The sequence below is a fragment of the Lissotriton helveticus genome, chromosome 3_1, assembly GCF_964261635.1.
Source record: "Lissotriton helveticus chromosome 3_1, aLisHel1.1, whole genome shotgun sequence".
NCBI classification, from domain to species: domain Eukaryota; kingdom Metazoa; phylum Chordata; class Amphibia; order Caudata; family Salamandridae; genus Lissotriton; species Lissotriton helveticus.
In genome coordinates, this window is record NC_136061.1 from 1,857,030,749 (window position 1) to 1,857,049,883 (window position 19,135).

At 49.5% G+C, this 19,135-nt stretch overlaps 1 protein-coding gene across 1 annotated transcript in view; it reads right to left on the bottom strand.

Annotated features, from left to right (window-relative positions):
* Positions 1-344: 344 nt before the first annotated feature.
* The window catches only part of TALDO1 (transaldolase 1), a 110,244-nt gene continuing 91,453 nt past the window's right edge, over positions 345-19,135 (bottom strand). Inside the window, exon 8 of the mRNA XM_078682811.1 lies at positions 345-610. Coding sequence (XP_078538937.1) covers positions 572-610 — 39 coding nt within the window. The 3' untranslated portion in view covers positions 345-571. The remainder of the gene's footprint in view (positions 611-19,135) is intronic.

The following is a 19,135-nucleotide window of genomic DNA, read 5'->3' on the forward strand; positions in this document are numbered from 1 at the left end:
GGGACTTAAATGTATGTTTGAGTGCAGGAGATTAGGCTGAAATGTACAGCAGTTGAACTGCAGCAGAGAAAACTGATGCAATGAAGATTTCCAAATTCAATTAGGACTGTACGCCTAAAAATGAGGTGCAGTGCAGCAGGATTAGGCCTAGTACGTTTGATCTATAAAAGAAAAGTAGCTTTTTCCAAAAACCTGGATGAAAGATCTAATATTAATCAGTTCACCTAGATTTTGCTCCTGGATTTTGGAAAAAAGACTTTGGCTAATTCTGGCAAGCCACATAAATTCAGTCCTCAAAGTCAAGTTGCTTAAATAAGAAACAAACCACCAAAGACAGATTCAAGTCAGTGTTATTATGGTTTAATAGTGCAAGATGAACATGTACAAAAGATGGAATCTTATTTGGTCTACAAACTGGCTAAAAAGACTGCAAGCAGTGGATTTAGATTTCAACTGCAAGACTTCATGTATGAGGTTTGAACATAGTCTACACTGCAGGTCGAATTTTATTGAAAAAACAGTGATCATTCAAACTGCTGACAATCTGTAATCAGTCTGATAGGAATGTTCATTAGTTTCCATTTTTAGAAATGCAGATCTTCGACCGCTCCTAAGAAAAGAAAGAAAAAGGTTATTTGCCATGCAACTATCAGTTTATAGCTCGTAGTGCTGTAGATTCAAAATCTCTGCACACTTCCGTCATAGTGTTAGGTGCAGACATTTACAAGTTGTTTTTCTTCAAAATCTACTTTGAGTAAACGTTTTGTTTCCAAGTTAACACATTATAGCTTCCCAAAACCAACAATGCACTAGAACAAATACTCCACTTAAGACTGTTATTCTCCCCTCAACTCCACTCAATGCAGGTGAACTGGAATAAAGGCTCCCATACTGTAAAGAGTGCAACTCGCTTACCCCTGCACAAGAAAGTGATTCATACCAAGACGTTACATTCATGTGCAATGCCTCTCAAAAGGGGTCTCCACAAGTGAAGTGAGGACTGCATAGAGGTCCCTCATTTGAACCAGAGGTGTCCTTGAAGGAATGTTTCTTCAGGCCTTTAATGAAAGCATTAATTGCTGGGATTTTAGTTAGGATTTAGTTTGCCAGCACTGTATGCAAGAAGCCACTGCTGCCAACTAAAGCTTAATGGATGAGTTTGCCAGCCTTTTGGAGGTGTAACAAATGGCATACAATGTCCTGAACTGACACTTTCAGGGGTTTGTGTACGTGGTAAGGGCCAAGATGCTTCCATTTCGCTGCACAACAAGCTCCCATGGTTGGCTTGTAAGCTTTGTGCAGAATATTCATGCACTCCTCCAGTAACCATAAATAAGAGCAGCCAAACTCAGACCTCAGCTGCCAAATCACAAGGTTAACTGGACGCTGTAATTGACCCTTATGCAGAGTTCGGTCTGCTCTGACAATTTGGGATGGATAGACTTTTCCAGAAACACAGATTAATGAATCAAAGCAACAAGGAGTGGTGGATGTCTGCTTGCTCTTTTCCTCAACTACTTCTGATCAATTATGCAATGAGATGGCAAAGGCAAAGGTCTACCAGGTCATCCATAGCGCATTGCCCATGGACTGTTGGTGTTGCCTGAAGGTGAAACTGGAGCGTATTGTTTTTTTCTGTGGTGGCGTTTAGATAGTGTGGGCATACTCATTACGGTTGGAGAATTGGGGTTATTTCATCTCCAACTCATGTATTTGTGTGCTGCACCCTACTTAACAAGTAAGCAAAGTGTGTTAATCTCTGGCACATGTTCCACTAGTAGTTGGATCGAATGTCGGATGGCCCAGTGCTAAATAGATTGTGCTTAAGTAGACAGCTGGTGGGAATAGGGGACCGTGTGCGTTTGGCTGTAGTAAATAGTGGTTATGTTGATCCTCACCGTGAGAAGTTGGCCTGGCATATGATTTCCACTATTCCAGTGGCACCTTGCAACAGTCCAAACGACCCTTATTGATGGTAGGTTTAGACAACCTTTATAGAAAGCTATCCTAGTGGTAGCTGTGGAGAGCAGCCTTCAGGCGAAGTCTTGAAGGCATGTAAAGCAGCTTGTTTTACCAGTCTAATCTCTTGAATGATCAAATGAAAGCAGAACCACACCAGGTATATATGAAATATATATGTATTTATTCTCAACACAACCCCTCTAGTCTCTTTATAAGGCTAGAAGTAACAGTACAATACAAGAACCTAAATGGCACAGTAAATTAGCACAGTATACGTTTTGCCCTAGGGGCCTCACAAACCATATACTAAGAAAGTGGTACAAGTACTGCTCTAAGTATAGACAAGGCCTAGGGCCTGTAGAACCGCTGGGGCAACCAGGAACCTCCCAAGGTAGGGACAAAGGAGACCCACGGGTGACGCGTGCAGTGTCTAAACACAGCCGCAAATCACTATTGACTTCTATGGAGAAAGTTAAAGTTAAAAGTTTAGAGTTTAAGGACACTTAGGAGTACGGTAAAACCCCTTCAGTACTGGACACTTCGAGAGTCAAGACCCACGGGAGCACCAAAGTACTTGTGTTACCTCACCCACGTAAGCCGGGTGCATAGGTGTCTTTGTGTCTGCAGCTCGCCATTGGAAACGACAAAACCAAAGTGCTGCAGGCGACCAGGAGAAAAGTGTCCGGATGGATCCAAGGGTGGATAGGAGATCTGAAGAACCTGAAAACAGAGGGGACAGAGTCTGGGTCACTAGCCAGTGATCAGGATGGCAACAAGATGATGCCAGCCGATGTCGTGTGCTTTCAAGTGATGTAGGTGAAGCTCGACTCTTCAGCCATGAGGACCAGGAGGCGTCGACAAGGACCAGGAGCTGGATTTGAGCTGATCCACGAAGGCTGTAGAGTGCTGCAGCGTCTGTATCTGGATTGGACCCAACAAGCCTTGGCAACAGCAACCCACGCAAGATTACAAGATTTGCTTCGGAATAGACTAGCAAGGTCTGAGGGACCCACCGTTTGGAGGGGAGTCGGGGCACGTTTGGAGCAACCAGGTTAGTCCAAGAAACAATGGATTGCCCTTCGTGGGGACCCACCAGTCGACGGACTAGGGATCGTGAAGGAGCCTCGAGCTGAAATGGTGAAAGTGGGCCCACGGAACACTCGTGGAGTTTAGGCCCACAATCTTCGATGCAAAAGGTGCTCAGGGCTTGGACTACATGTAGCCCAATGCACAAGTTCGGGAAAGCTTGGTAAGTGGATGCACTAGCAAATGTGCAGGATGTCCAGGAGTTCCGATCACACGTCTCGTGATAGCTACAGGTCTCAGCTTTGCTGGGGATTCGTGTCAGCCTTGGAGAGGTCTGGAAGTCTGTCCTGTGTCGCAGATTCTTCAGGAACCGGCAGGAGCCTCAAAAATAGACCGGCAAAATGATTTTGGTGCCAGTTTGAACGGGGAGTCACTCCTTGACCCCAAGGGAGATTTCTTCAGTTTTCCAGTCGATATGGAATGTCGAAGGTCCAAGATTTGTTTCAGAGTTTCGTCCAGGGTAATCTAAAGTCTTAATGACTGGGTCCCTATACTTATACCAAGTTTAGAGGTTGGACTAACTCTAGGGTCCCCACCTATGGGAGGACCTGGGGAGGGGGTGGTTATAGTCCAGCAGCGGTTTCGTCCAGCAGCAGGAGGTCAGACTCGTGTCTGTGGCAGCAGCATCCATTTTGTGATGCTGAGGCTTTTAAACTTCTACCGGTTAGACCAGTGTGTACATGTCTTCTCCCACTAGAAGAGTGGAATGCTACCCCCACCGCCAGAACTGGCGAGGGGTAGTATTCCAAAGTGTTTGACACCAAACACAACATGTTTTGATAAAGCCATTCCAAAGTTAGCATTAACCGCGAGGATTATAATGCACTTAAAAGTATATGGTATGGCCATATCACAGAACATTGGAAAAACAGGTGATGGACAGAATGCAGAACAATGTCATACATTCAACCCAGTACAGAGATCTGGGCCTAAATCCATCGTTTTTTTGCTCATCATGCCATTCCAGTTTGAAGCCAGCCATATGCAAATCAGTCTTGACCCTGTGCCCCATGGGAACAGTCCAGCCCGAACTGCCAAGCCAGGTCCTCCCTGGACTGGAAACAAGTATCCAAGGGCCGGTTTCGGGCTTTCAGCCCTCATCAGCCTGGATAGCTTGAGTCCAGTGGTATGGAGAGCACAGGACTCACGTCTGAGCATACCCGTCCCACTCGGGGTGACAATTGCAAAACAGGTGATGGACAGAATGCAGAAGAACAAGTTACTTACCTTCGGTAACGATATATCTGTAAGAAACATTAGATTCCTTACCTTAGAATATCCCCAGGTGTCAGACTGGATCCGGAAATTTTTGCGTAGCAGTACCCTTGCTCGTCGGTAGGTGTCGTCTGCGGCTCCGCGTCAGTCGTGGTCGCCGTGATGACGTCGGAGTACTTAGACGCCACCTCCGCGTGCTGACGTCAGTTCTTAGACACAGCTTTTACGCGCCAGAAACGCAGAGCCATGTTAAAAACCAACACTGGTGCCATTGAAATTAGGGCCCCGAAAGGGGATGACCGTAACCCTAGATATCAGTTTGCAGAACGGGGAGGATGGGTGGGGCGGTAAGGAATCTAATACTAACTACTGTTTCTTACAGATATATCGGTACCGAAGGTAAGTAACTTGTTCATCTGAAAGAAACAGGTTAGTATTAGATTCCGTACCTTAGAATAGATACCCCAGCAATACCAACCCCGGTGGTGGGTCTGTGAACCAATAATCACACCAGAAAGTCCTGGAGGACGGAACGGCCAAAGAAGCCATCCCTCCGGACTTTGCTGCCCAGGCCAGTGTCTTGCAAATGTGTGCAGGGATGCCCACGTAGCTGCCTGACAGAGGTTTTGCAAGGGGACTCCCCGGCCCAGGGCAGTGCTAGCAGCCGTGGCCAGAGTGGAATGGGCTCTCAGCCCAACAGGAGGCTCCCTCCTCGCCAAGGAGTAACATGCCTTGATACACAAGACAACCCCACCGAGAGATGGTCCTCTTGTGCACCGCCAGTCCCTTCTTAGCGCCCACGTAACTAACAGAGTTGGTCATCCACCCGGAACTGGCGTGTGCGATCCAGATAGAAGGAAAGCGCAAGTTTTGGGTCCAGACGGTGGAGCCGCTCTTCCTCTTTAGAGGGATGCGGTGGCGGAAAGAAGGTGGACAAGGTGATAGACTGCCCAATGTGGAAGGCCGTGACAACCTTGGGCAGGAAAGATGGCCTAGTATGCAACACAACCTTGTCCGGATGGACAAAAAGGAAAGGTTTGGATGAAAGAGCCTGGAGCTCACTCACTCACCAGGAAAGCAGTCTTCAGAGTAAGAAGGCGGAGAGGGCAGTTGTGAAGTGGCTCAAAGGGAGCGCACATCAGAAATGTAAGAACAAGGTTCAAGTCCCACTGAGGCATCACAAACGGAACAGGAGGGAACATGTGTGTGATGCCCTTCAGAAAACGAGTTACAATAGGGGACTTTAACAAAAAAGGTTAATCAGGCAGCCTTAGAAAGGCTGAAAGGGCAGAAAGGTAGCCCTTGATAGTGCCCAGAGCAGAGCACTGCTGGGCAAGAGAAAGAAGGAAGAGAATAACCTCAGAATGAGGGGCAGAAAGTGGATCCACAGCCTTTGCTGTGCACCATGCCACAAATGTATTCCACCTGCAGGCGTATACCGATTTTGTGGAGGGACGTCTGGCTGCCAGAATGACATTACAGACTTCGGGAGGCAAGTCAAATGACCTCAACTGTCGCTGCTAAATCTCGAAGCATGGAGGTGGAGACTGGACAGGTTCGGGTGGAGGACCATCCCCTGCTGCTGCGACAAAAGTCCTCCTGAAGAGGCAGACGAACCGGGGGAAATCGACTGACATACTGAGTAGCTCGGGATGCCAGTACCTTCGTGCCCAGTCCGGAGCCACAAGGATGACTTGGGTCCGGTCGCGTTTGATCTTCAGCACTCTGGGAGAAGTGGTATAGGCGGAAAGGCGTACAATAGACCGCAACTCCACTCGCGACGAAAAGCGCCGCCGAGCGAGTGCCGCCTTGGAAATTCCAACGCGCAGAACTGATGACATTACACGTTCTCTTCGGTGGCGAATAGATCTAACCAAGGCTCTCCCCACTGCTGAAAGAGGCCTTGCGCCACGTCCGAGTTCAGACGCCATTCGTGATCCATCATGCACAGACGGCTGAGCTCGTCCTCCCTGATGTCCCGGCCACTGCCAGAGGCGCAGATCCTCCTGGCAAAGGGTCCACGACCCCACCACGCCCTGTTCGTTGTAGTACCACATGGCAGTGGTACTGTCCGTGAACACCTGCACTACACTCCCCCGGACAGAGGGGAGGAATGCCTTCAGTGCTAGATGAATCGCCCGCAGCTCCAAAAGATTGATATGGAGCCGGGACTCCGCCGGAGACCTGAGGCCTCTGATCTCTGCCTCTCCCATGTGGCCTCCCCAGCCCTGGAGGGACGCGTCCGTCACAACTACGTGCTCCGGTTGGGGAAGGGAGAGGGATCTGCCGCTGACCCAATCGCAGTCCGTGAGCCACCACTGCAGCGGTCTCGCAGTGCCCTCCGAGATCAGGACATGGTCGGACAGGTTGCCCTGATGCTGGGCCCACTGAAACTTCAGGTCCCACTGCAGAGCCCGCATCCGCCACCGGGCGTAATGCACCAGAAGGATGCAGGAGGCCATCAGCCGCAGTCGCAGCGTCAACCTGACCGAGACCCGGGATAAAAGCCGAAAGAGTGGAATCAGAGCCTGAATATCCCGGACCCGCTGTTAGGGAGGATCAACCCGAAACTGCGCTGAGTCGAGAACCGCTCCGATGAAGAGGAGCTTCTGAGAGGGGCACAGGTGCGACTTCGGCACATTGATGGAAAACCCCAGTTGGTGCAGGAGGTCTGCCGTAGTCTGGAGGTGGCCGACGACTGTTTGGGGCAAGCCCGCCTTCAACAACCAGCCGCAGAGGTAGGGGGAAGACTGAAACCCCTAACCTGCGCAGATGAGCTGCGACCACCGCCATCACCTTTGTGAACACCCGTTGGGTGCTGGTAAGGCCGAAAGGGAGCACCGTAAACTGAAAGTGCTCGTGGCCAACCGTGAACCGCAGGTAGCGCCGGAGGGCCGGCAGGACGGGGATGTAGAAATAAGCGTCCTGCAAGTCCAACACTACCATCCAGTCTCCTGGGTCCAGGGCAGCTAAAACCAGAGCCAGTGTCAGCATTTTGAACATCTCCTTCCGCAGGAAGCCCTTGACGTTCCATAGGTCCAAGATAGGGCGTAGGCCCCCTTTGCCCTTCTTGGGTACCAGAAAGTAGTGGGAGTAGCAACCACACCCTACTTCTGGCCCAGGAACGCGCTCGATGGCCCCCCTCGGCCAAGAGGGCTGTAACTTCCTCCTGCAGAAGTTGTAAAAGATCCCCCGATACGCAGTGGTATTGCAGTGGCATGGCTGGAGAGGTCGCCTCGAAGGGGAGGGAGTAGCCTCTGACGATTTGCAGCACCCACCTGTCCGATGTGACAGTGCCCAGTGGAGGAGGTGATGGCGAACTCTGCCCCCCACTGGCGTCACATGGGCCTGAAAGCACCGACTAGGAGGGTTTTTTGAGGCAGATGCTGCGGGGAGGGTGTGGACTGGCCTCGACCTGGCCTCCACGGCGATTTCCTCGGCCGCCACCGCGTTGAATGTTAGTCTGCGGTGCGTGGCTGGCAGCACGTGTGGGGGCGCCCCTTGGCCACAAAAGGAGCAAAAGGCACCAGTTTGCTGGCGCGGGCCGAGAGGCCCAAGGACCTGGCATTAGCCCTGGAGTCCCTAAAGCGCTCGGTCTTGTCGCCAAAAAGGCGACGGCCATCAAACGCCATGTCCATGAATGTATTCTGGACATCAGCCGAGAAGTTGGCGGACCTCAACCAGGCGTGGCGACGAATCGCCACCATCGTTGCATTTGCTCTGCCCAGTGAGTCGGTGGAATCCAGCCCACACCGGATAGAATACAGTGCCGCATCCCGGCCCTCCACAAGGGCCTGGCCGAGTTTAGCCTGTATCTCCAATGGGCATTCTGGCAGCATGTCCGCAACCGTATCCCACAGAGAGTGGGTGTAGCGGCCCAAGAGGCATGCGGTGTTGGAAGACCAAAGTCCCAGACTTAAAGAATCCAAGAGGTATAAGCAGTACGGCAAAAAGGTATTCTCCCTGTCAGGCGGAGCCGACGGGAATGCGGTCTGGGAATTTGAAGCCTGGATAACCAGGCTCTCAGGGGTGGGGGTGGGTGGACAGGAAACCAGGGTCGCCCAGGGCCGGGCGGTGGCGTCTGGCCACGTTCCTATCTACAGGCGAACTGTAGCGGGCCTGGACCAAGTGCCCAAAAGAACGTCGGTCAAGGCCTCATTAAACGGCAGCAGAGCTGGACTGCGGTTTGGACCTCAGTGAGGAAGTTGGTCCTCATGGCCGCGACTGGGAGCTCAAAGCCAAAGGCCTTGGCCGCCCGCGTCAACACCACACTAAGTTGCCCCCTCCTCCGTAGCCACGGTAGGAGGTGAGACAAAAACAGTGTCTGGTGAGGTGTCCAGACCACTGGCATCCCCAAGTCCACCTGTCCAGTCCTCCTGGGACTGACACTCACGTGTCAGAGGGTCCTCAGACTCCTCCCAATTCTCCTCATCACCCATCTCCTGATACTCAGGGGCGTCAAATGATGGGGCCGGTTCATTGAAGTAAAACTCTCCAAACGGCGTCGAGTCGACGCCGGAGGGGAGACACCTGATGGACCGGCGCCGGTGAGGTCGTCAGGTCAACCGGCGGCGATCCGGACCCAGAAGCGGATCCAGCATGGCCCTGCGGCGCCGAGCCTGAAGGCGCCGGCAGCATCGGGGCAAAGCCCCTGACCCGCTAGGGATCCCAGACGGGTCCGCTGGGCCCGAAGGCGCCGCGGAGCCCGCCGGAGGAGTGAGGGACCTCATGGCCATGAGGAAACGCTCGATCTCCTCCGGCGTCGCGTGCGGCCCAGGGACCTGGAGGGTGTGGGGCCGGATGCGACGCCCGTGGAGCCGCGTGGGCGGTGTCACCCAAACCCCCGGCCGCATCAGGGGGAGTGGGAGGGGGGGGGGGTGGAGTCGGAAGAGCGATGAAGTCTCTTCGACTTCATGAGCTTATCTGACGACTTCGAACCTGAGGGGTGATGGCTCCTCTCCCGGAGCGGTGATGGCTCCTCTCCCGGAGCGGTGATGGCTCCTCTCCCGGAGCGGTGATGGCTCCTCTCCCGGAGCGGTGATGGCTCCTCTCCCGGAGCGGTGATGGCTCCTCTCCCGGAGCGGTGATGGCTCCTCTCCCGGAGCGGTGATGGCTCCTCTCCCGCGACCTGTCCCTTGACCTCCGTTCGGACCAAGACCGTCCGCGGGGCAGACTGCCTGAGCTCGAATAGCTTTCGAAGTCAGGGCCCGGCAGTCGGAGCAGGTCTTGTCGTCATGGTCGACGCAGAGACAGTGAAGGCACCGGCGGTGGGGGTTGGTGACCGACAGTCGGTCGCAATCCTCACAAGGCTTAAAACCTGGCATCCCTACCAGCACCATTTGGAGTCGAAGACTCGAAAATGATCAAAAAAGATCATAAAAAGTTTAGTCAAAAAATGACTAAGGTACCACTTTTTCTGGATCTGCGCTTGCTGGGGCGGAAAAAAGAAGAACTGACGTCACCACGCGGAGCGTCCTCGTCCAAGTACTCTGATGACATCACGGCACCGCCGACGCGGAGCCGCAGACGACACCTACCGACTCGCAAGGGTACTGCTACACAAAAATTTCCGGATCCAGTCTGACGCCTGGGGATATTCTAAGGTAAAGAATCTAATACTAACCTGTTTCTTTCAGATCAATGTCATACATTCACCCCAGTACAGAGATCTGGGCCTAAATCCATCGGTTTGACTGGAGTCAAGCTATCCTGGCTGAAGACGGCTGATAGCCAGAAACCGGTCCTAGGATGCTTGATTCCGGTCCAGGGAAAACATGGCTTGGCAGTTCGGTCAGGACTGTTCCCATGAGGCACAGGGTCAAGATTGATTTGCATATGGCCATGTCTGAACTGGGTTGGCTTGGTGAGCAAAATAACGATGGATTAAACCCATATTTGTGACGGAGGGTGAATGTTTTGCCATTGTGCAACATTCCGTCCATCATCTTGTGTGTTTTGCATATCACAGAACAGTTATAAGGAAGGGATTCCAAAAGCTGCAGATGGGCTCAGCTCATGCTAGGGCACACTCACAAAACCAAGCACTCTGCCCTCAGGATTGTCAAGGCCTTCCATAGGAGTGACTTATAGGTTTATACAAGTCTGTTTTAAAAGGTAGATATAGGTATACTATATCTAAGTAAGGTGTGCTTATACCACCTTACCCAGGCTGCAAGTGCAGACCTGTGGTGCCATTTTGGAAGGCTTCCCAGGGGTGGCATGCTTTAGTTTCTGGGGTACCTATTCCCTTGGTACCTAAGGTACCATATACTAGGGACTCGCAAGAGTAACCCAGTAACCAATCTGGAATGTACAGGTAATCAATTTAGAGAGAACAGCTAGGCTGTGGTCCTGTTCATCAGGGCCACAGCCAGACTAAAGTCGATAAACCAGTGAAACAGCAAAAAAGTGGGGGTAACCATAGTAAGCAGATCCTATTCTCCTACACTCACTAGACCAGTTTTTTTTTTTTTATAAGTGCATAAACCGCCTTGAGTACCAATTGGATTTATGACGGCTCAAGAAAGAGCGTATGAATCTCGTTCCTACGTCCAAGTACCCTAAACAGCTATATCATTTAGTTGTGCTCCACACCCTGTATGTGAGCAGTCTGTGGTAATGATCACTTGGGCCTGGGGGTTCTGAATGTATATGCCTGGTAACAAGCTCTCCTTATTCCACCATTAGACACTGAACTCTAGGCTCTACCAAACACTTATAAGCACTGCTTGGATAAAACACTCAATGCAGGAGGCCATCTCCAACAGCTTCATGATCACGCTTACTGTTAGATGTGATGTCATGAATTTTATTTAAATAAAAATCAGCCTTTAAAAGGTCATCACCCTCTGCAGGTTGGCATTTTAGAACGGCTTCTAAAAAGGGTTGCATTTGCAGGACACAGTTTTACAGTCTAGACCAAAAGTCCCAGATCTAAGCCCCAGTCTTGCTGTAATGTGGATAGGACCCACATTACAGCAAGACTTACTTGTAGTCCTGATACTGCATCCATTGAAGTCATAAGGGTTTGAATGATTGCCTGCTGTAGTGTGGACATCAGATTGGAGGAAATACTTGAGACCTTCCCACAAATATTTTTACTACTAGAATTTTAAAGTAAGAGGCCTGATTAGGAGATTTTTGTACGCTGGGATGGCTGCTAAGAAGACCTTTATTGAAGCCAATTGTAATTTTGACTGCACCAAATTAAGTCCAGAAGTAAAGTCCTGCTATGTAACTGGATTCTAGCCTCTTTACTCCATATGCAAAAGCATTTTTACTTCAGGGAATAACATTGGTTGGGAGACCGACATTTTGCTTTTTTTTTTCTAAACCTAGCTTACTGCACGGTCTCACTTTTGAATGCCATGCTAACAAATTCATAGAGACCAGGTATGGATGTGGAACCAGGCTCAGAAGTTTCATAAACCACCACTGTCTTGGTCTTTCTGGAGCTATCAGATAATCTTACCTGGAGATGCAATGGATTTCAGGATAGCCAACAATTAGAAAAAAACTGCATAACTTTTTTTAAAAATAAAAAAACACGCATCCACACCTGTGACCAATTCATCAAAAGTGAACTGCCTTTAAAATAAACAATGCTCTGGCAGTTTAGAAGCAAATTTGTAAGTATTTGATGGCGTTAAGGTGTGCTCCACTTGAAGAGAATGTTTAGATCCCATTTTTGACTCTTCACACTACTTTTGCAGATGAGAAAACAGACTTCCTAAGCAATCTGAAGGTTCCTACAAAGCCAGTGTTCACTGCATTTTGAAAAGGGACATTGTATGAAGATTTTACCTTTTCTGCTACCAATACGATCTTGGTTCTAAAAATAAAATCACTTTATTTGCCAACAATTTGTCTGGATTCAGTTTGTGTGTATGACATCTTTTCTTGCCCGAGGGTGTACAACTAATGCTTAACACTACCCTCCTGATAAGCCTTACTGCTCAACCACACTCACAAGAGAGAGTAAGGTATTAACTACTTTAACCTCTGCTATACTTCTTGGGATCCACTGAACTGTTCACACTATAACTTACTTTGGTATAGCATATACAGAGCCAGCTTCCTATACTTCCCCGCTTGTATATGCAAAACATGCTGGTAAAGGTCAGTTTGAATCTTGATAGTAGCATAGGTTTTCATAGACTGAAAGATTTGAGAGCAAGAAACTTCCCAATTCTAGAGATATTAGAGTTCCTTTTTCATCCATCAACCTTGGATGGCTCAGGGTGGATTCCATCAACCGACAAGAGAAGCACCTGTGACAACTGTTTGTTCCATTTTCTCAGAGGGAAAGAAAAAAAAAAAAAAAAAAAAACACCCGGGATTAGCTTGTTTGACACCACCACCGTAGAGACGGTTTTACTGCAATTGTTATTTCCAGTTGTGGCTTTCAGACTTAACTTACCCTCTAGACACTTCTAGAGCGGGCTCATGTGTAGTCATCAAGGACAATTAGAAACGAAACACTGCAGAGCATAGGAGAAGTGTTCTCTTGCAGGCAACTGGAGAATTACTTCTCAATTTAAAGTTAATCTAATACACCGAAACAAAGGGTAATGAAGGATGCGCTTTTTCTGTGACCTATTTGGATGCTAATCTGGAAACGGTAACTTTGGTCTGATGTCACTTCTCCAATTTGCAAACTGTTAAATGGTCAGATCTGGTCTCACCTGGTGTTGGGTGCTTGCATTGGGAAACCAATCACCCAGATAAGGATAAAACGCACATTTTCTTAGAGGAACTGCTACGGTCATGCATGTCAAATACTCGAGTAGCCACATTTAGGCCAAAGGAGATGACTAGATTAATAATGCTGATGAGCTACTACATCAACCTCAAAGTTCCCGGGACAGGATTGTATTGGAAAAACAGAAGTAGGACTCTTTAAAATGGAGCAAACATTAACATTCAGTTTTATGATTTACATCTTTTTATTCTATTTTCAGAACAAAAACCACCACCTACATCCTACAGGCCGATGGGGAAACAAAATAGGAGGAATAGATCCCTAGTAAGTCCGAGCACTCACAAGTACATGGGGCATGTACGTTCATTAATGAATATGCTACTTACCAGTATGCATCTGTTCTTGGCATGTAGGGCTGCTAACATTCATATCTTTTGCATAGATCGCCGCCTAGTGATCGCCGCCTAGTGTTGGGTCCGGATGATCGCACCTTGTTGTCCTGGAAGAGTCTTCGAAGTATCCTGAGATAGGTGGCTCCTCCCCTGGACTACAGTGCGCATGGGCATCGGCTCCATCCCCAGATTGTTTTTTTCCGCCATTGGGTTCGGATGCGGTCTCGACGTCTGTCGGAACCGAGAAAACTTACTTCTTTAAGGTCAAAAGACCTTCGTTACCTACGTCGGTATTGTTTGCGTGCGGTCTCGAGTTTCTCCCGTCTCTTTGAGGCGGAATCTGCGGAGTCGAGTTACTCGGACATCGAGGCCTTCTCATCGCAGCAAGACCGCGACTTTTTCAACATGGACCGGAGCCCGTTAAAACCTGGAAATCGGGACAGTATTTAATCAAAGCAAAGAATTCTGCACCCAAAGGGAAAGTCCGATTTTAATCGGCCTAGGTCGACACTAAGAATGGCGAGGCTAAGAGCTTGTGCGGTTTGATTATTAATCTTAAAGCATGAGACCCGGACACATTCAGTGAATTCCTGCATGACTGGAGGTATGGAGGGGAGTGGTAGAGTGTGAAATGGCACCGCATCAGTGTAGAGGGAAATTTTGTATACCCTAGCCCCCATGTAAGTTGCAGAGATTGCAACATGTTGGATACGCTTCACAAAAGGCTCCTTATACAGAGCAAATGGGGTTATACACCCCTGTCTAGTGCCTCTCCAGATTTTAAAGGGTTGAGACCTGAACCTATTCACATCAATTCTTGCCTCAGGTGCTTTTTATGTGCTGTTGACCCACTGCAAGAATCGTGGTCCCAGGCCAAATCTCATCAAGACCAGGCGCAGATATGGCCACTGGACCAGATTAAAAGCCTTCTCGGCATCTGACAGGAGCATGGTTGGTATCGGAGAGCGTTGGGTCTGGTCGATGAGGTGACAATCGTCTGGTGCCATCACTAAAACCTCTTTCGGGTATGAATCCAGACTGGTCTGGGTCCAAAAACTCCTGCATGTGTGGTGCCAAGCGAGCGGCCAGTATGTTGGTGAAGAATTGAACATCTACATTCAATAGCGAGATGGGGTGGTATGAAGCGCATTTCTTCAGCTCCTTGCCCAGCTTCGGCAAGACCACCACTGTGGCCATGCGCATCGAAGTGGGTATAGTTCCTTCAGTGCAGAAGGAGTTAAGAGTTGCGCGACTAGCAGGACCAAACTCAAGGCAAAAAATCTAGTAAACTTCAGAGTAAAACCCATCTTTCCCCTGGAGTCTTGTCCAACACCAGTCCCTGGATCGCCCTCAGCACCTCGTCTGGCTTTGTTCGCATCTAGTTTGTCTGCGCTGTGGCTGGGAGACAGGCGACCTGAGATGCCAGAAACCGGTCCCCGGAAGCTTGTTTCCTTCCCAGTATAAGAATTGGCTTGGTAGTTTGGTTTGCCCTGTTCCCATCATGCACTGGGACAGGAACAGACTAATTTGCATATAGCCAAGTTCTGAGCTGGGATGGTGCAGTGAGCTAAAAAACAGTGATGGATTAAAACCATGATCTATTGACTTGGTAAGAGTATTCTGCATCATTCAGAAACTCTGTCCATCACCTTTTCCAAAATAGACAGGCGACCTGTGCCAGAGCGACATATGCCGCTGCTTCATCTAAGGAATCTGCCATATAGAGCACTGTGTAAGTTTTCGAATTCAAGAGCTATTAGGTCATCTCCGTGCACTGTTACCATGTGGGGTTTCTATCTCTACTATGCGGCGTTGGATTATTTGAGAGTGTATCTGGCAGGCCAATAGCTTCCCACCATTCACCCCAATCATGAAAGCGTTGCTTGGTGCAGAGAAAGGAGTATTCAGCCCTATCGAAGTCCAGTGCTTTCAGCTGCTTGTGGACATTCGTAAGCTGGCTGTGTCTGGACAGCCCCCGTACTGCTGTGCACCATTTCCAGTTTTGACCTGCCCCTCCTGTTGGCCCCTTTCCCCCCCTCCTGTCCCAGTTCACATTTGGCTGCGATCGCTAGAAACTGTCCCCAGATGACCGCCTTAAGAGTGTCCCACAGTAGATGTACATGCGTGTGACCATCATAGTGACCTTCGGCTGACCCAGGACCATCTCGCCTTCAGGAAACAACTCAAGACCTGGCTGTTCGAGCAGTAGCATACCCCTCCCCCCAAGCGCCTTGAGACCCTCCCGGGTGAGTAGTGCGCTATACAAATGGCATGATTGATAGTTGTTGTCCAGAAAGGTTTTTATGGCCTCTTGGACTTCTTGAATGCTAGCATCATATGTAAGCTGTTTATGGTTAAGTCTCCATACCCTATGTCTCTGATAATCCCCCTCCAAGTGCCAGGAAAGGCTAATGTTTATGTTTATGGGATTTGTAGAGCGCATGACTACCCTTGGGCATCTCAGCGCTAAGGGAGCAAAATAACAGGAAAAGGAGACTAGTCCAGTCGAAAGTGCCAGGTCTTAAGTTTTTTTCTGAACTGAGTTTCTTCTTGGATAGATCGAATGTTGGGATCTAGACTGTTCCAGAGTTTAGGCATCAGATGCATCTGGCTCTTTTGATTAAAGTACTCTTCATGAGGAACTTAGAGCTTGACCTGAGTTGTCGTAGGGGAGTGTAGTGGGTGACCAGGTTTTGAGTGCTGGACCCTTTCCGTGCATAGCACGATGAGCCAGGTTGAGGGATTTGAATTTAATTCTGGCTTGAACGAGAAGCCAGTGCAGTTCCTTCAGTCTGGGTTTAACGGACTGACGTCTGGGTATGTTTAATAGTAGCCGTGCTGCAGCGTTGGACGACTTGAAGACGGTTGAGTACATATTTCGGGGAGCCCAAAAAGAGGGAGTTACCATAGTCCAGCCTTGAGACCACCAAGGCCTGGACCACTGTTCTTACCATCTTCTGGGAGTAGAGGCATGATCTTCCTCAGCAGATGTAGTATCCCAAAACAGGTGCAGGATAGCTTTTTGGCATGTATCTTCATTGTGAGATTTTTTATCTAGCCACATGCCAAGATTTTTTATGGTCGGTTTGGGTGAGGGAGGTGATCCCCAGCTGGCAGGCCATGGGATGTCCATGTGGGGATTAGGGTTGTTACCCAGATCAGCTCTGTTTTATTACAGTTTAACTTAAGTTTACAGTCTGCCATCCAGGATCAGATTTTCTCGAGGCAAGGGACAAGCTGTCGGAGGTCAGAGTGCAGGGAGTCTGAGATTGAAAAAGCTAATTGGGTATCATCCGCGTATGACACGACAGATACCAAATTTTTGCATGATCAGGGCTAGTGGACTGAGGTAAATGTTGAAAGGGTAGGGCTCAGGGATGAGCCCTGAGGCACTCCAAGGTGCTGGGAAGGGATCTGACTTGAACTCACCCTCAACACATTGGAATGACCCATCACTCAGAAAGGAGGCCACCGACTCTTTTGCTGTCCCGATTATGCCCACCTCTTCCATTCTCTGTATTAACTGTGTGGTCAACCGTATCAAATGCGGCGCTAAGATAGAGGAGCACCACAGCGGCCATTTTTCCCTGATCTAAGCTGGCTTTAAGTTTCAGTGACCACTAACAGTGCTGACTCTGTACTATGCTTGGGTCTGAACCCCATTTGTGTTTGGTGGATTACTTTGTTTGAGGAAAGTGGAGATGCAGAGTTCGTGTTTTTCCGCCATTTTGCCCACTATTGGCAGGAGAGATATTGGACGATAGAGAGTTCAGCTGAATCCAGGTGTGGCTTTTTCAGCAGAGGTTTGATAATGGCGTGCTTCCATTCCTTTGGAACCACGCCCTGTTCAAACGAGAGATTGATAAGGTTCCTCAAGTGAGTGGTGATTGATTCACCACCTTGGGCGAAAATGTTGAGGCGCTGGGTCTAAAGGAGAGCCTGATTTTTTTTTTTTTTTTTTTAGTAGTGCGGATACCTGATCTGAATTTATGGGGGGGGATATAGTATGGGGGACCGGTCCTTCCCACGGGGCTGAGGTCTGAGATTCGGGAAAGAGGAGGGGGGGGAAATTGAGGGGGGGGTCGAGGAGCTTCCTGAATTTGTTGATGGAGCGGTTTATTTATCCATGTATGCCAGTTCCTGTGTGATTCATACAGATCTTTGGTTTCGAGGGGTGTAGAGGATTTCAGATCACAGATCCAGGCCTCCGGTACACTTTTGGGCCATTTCCGTCCTATGACTATATGTGTTTAGTTTGGTACTGTAATAGGGATCTGAAGTTGAAATGGAATCCAGGCATGATCCGTCCATGGCATCCAGACTGGGTCTGATACTTTTAGTCTTTGGTCATTTGAAAAAATGGGGTCTAAGAGGTGTCCTTTGCCATGTGTGGCGGAGGGGACCAATTGTGGGAGCTGCAAGGCTTCCATGTCGGTTAGGCACCTCTTAGCACAGGAGTCATGGAGATCATCCAAGTGGAGGTTGAAATCAACTAACACCGTTATGGCGTTTTTCTCCATGAGCAAACTGGCCAGTTGGTCTGGGGCTGAGTCCAGGAACCCGGTGGAGGGTCCCGGGGGCCTATAGATTAGCCCTCCCGTGAAGGAGCTTGTTGCAGAGAAGGATAATCTGAAGCTGCAGGCTTCCGAGTTGTTGATATTAAGGGGGGATATTGTACATTCCAGTTGTGCTTGGTGTATAATAGCCAGTCCTCCTCCCATCGCTCCTACCCATCAAGGCGGGCAATTTTATAGCCAGGGGGTAATGCTTCTGCTATGTCTGGGGCTGAGCCATCTCTAAGCCAGCTTTCAGTGATGGAGCCTCTAGGCGCTCTTCCAGTAGTAGCTTGATTTCCAGGGCGTGCTTGGGTAGGGATCTGCTGTTAATTAGTCCCATTTTGACTATTTTCCATTTAGTTGTTTCTGCATCTGTTTCAAGCCTGTTATAGTTCCTAGTATCTCCCTTGAACCCACATACAGGACAGTACAGCACTTGTTCTATGTTTACCAGGTGCTGGCACTGCTGAGACAGTATCCTTTCAGAAGCTCTGATCTGGTATAGGTGAGGACTCTTCTCGGGAGTGCAGGTTTGGGGCAGGGTTCCTGACCCCTGGTCCCGGAAAGTCGCAGACGGGCGCAGACAGGCTTCCCTTTGGCGTGCGCGTCCTCCAACCTCTGTTCTTGATATAGGGTGTGTCCAGAATCCGACTCTCCCCTTCCTCTCCCCCCATCGAGTGGTCTGATTGGCAGGAGAGGGAAATATGGCCCTGCCCTCCACTCAAACGGCTCCTGCCGCGGTGGACCGGGGCTGAGGTCAAAGTCCTGTGGTGGCAATCTTAGTGCGCTAAGCGCTGTGCAAAAACACAGGTAGGGGGCAATGTACAAGGTTTAAAAATCGGGCGAGTGTAAAACCAAGTGTTCCCCAGCTCTTAGCAGGACAGTGTGGGATACAGCGAGCCTCGCTGCGTTCAGCGCAGGAAGAAACAACTGACCGCTTCCATGAGCTAATGGATGCGTAATCGGAGTGCAACAGTGCCCCTGGTAATGTCTAATATCCCTAGGGTAATTCGTGGTGAGGTTAAGAAGTCATCTGGGCGAGCGCAAGACTAATGTGCCGCCTTGAAGGTGTAGTTATGGGTCATAGGGTTACGTTGCAGCCAGGCATCCACATGTCCCACCTCTGCCAGCCACTGCTGCATGGACGCAGTTAGCGCTCCCTGGTGACCCTTCCATTGCGTGGTTCTGTCAAGGGCAGGGTCTTGTACTATATTGTAGTGCCC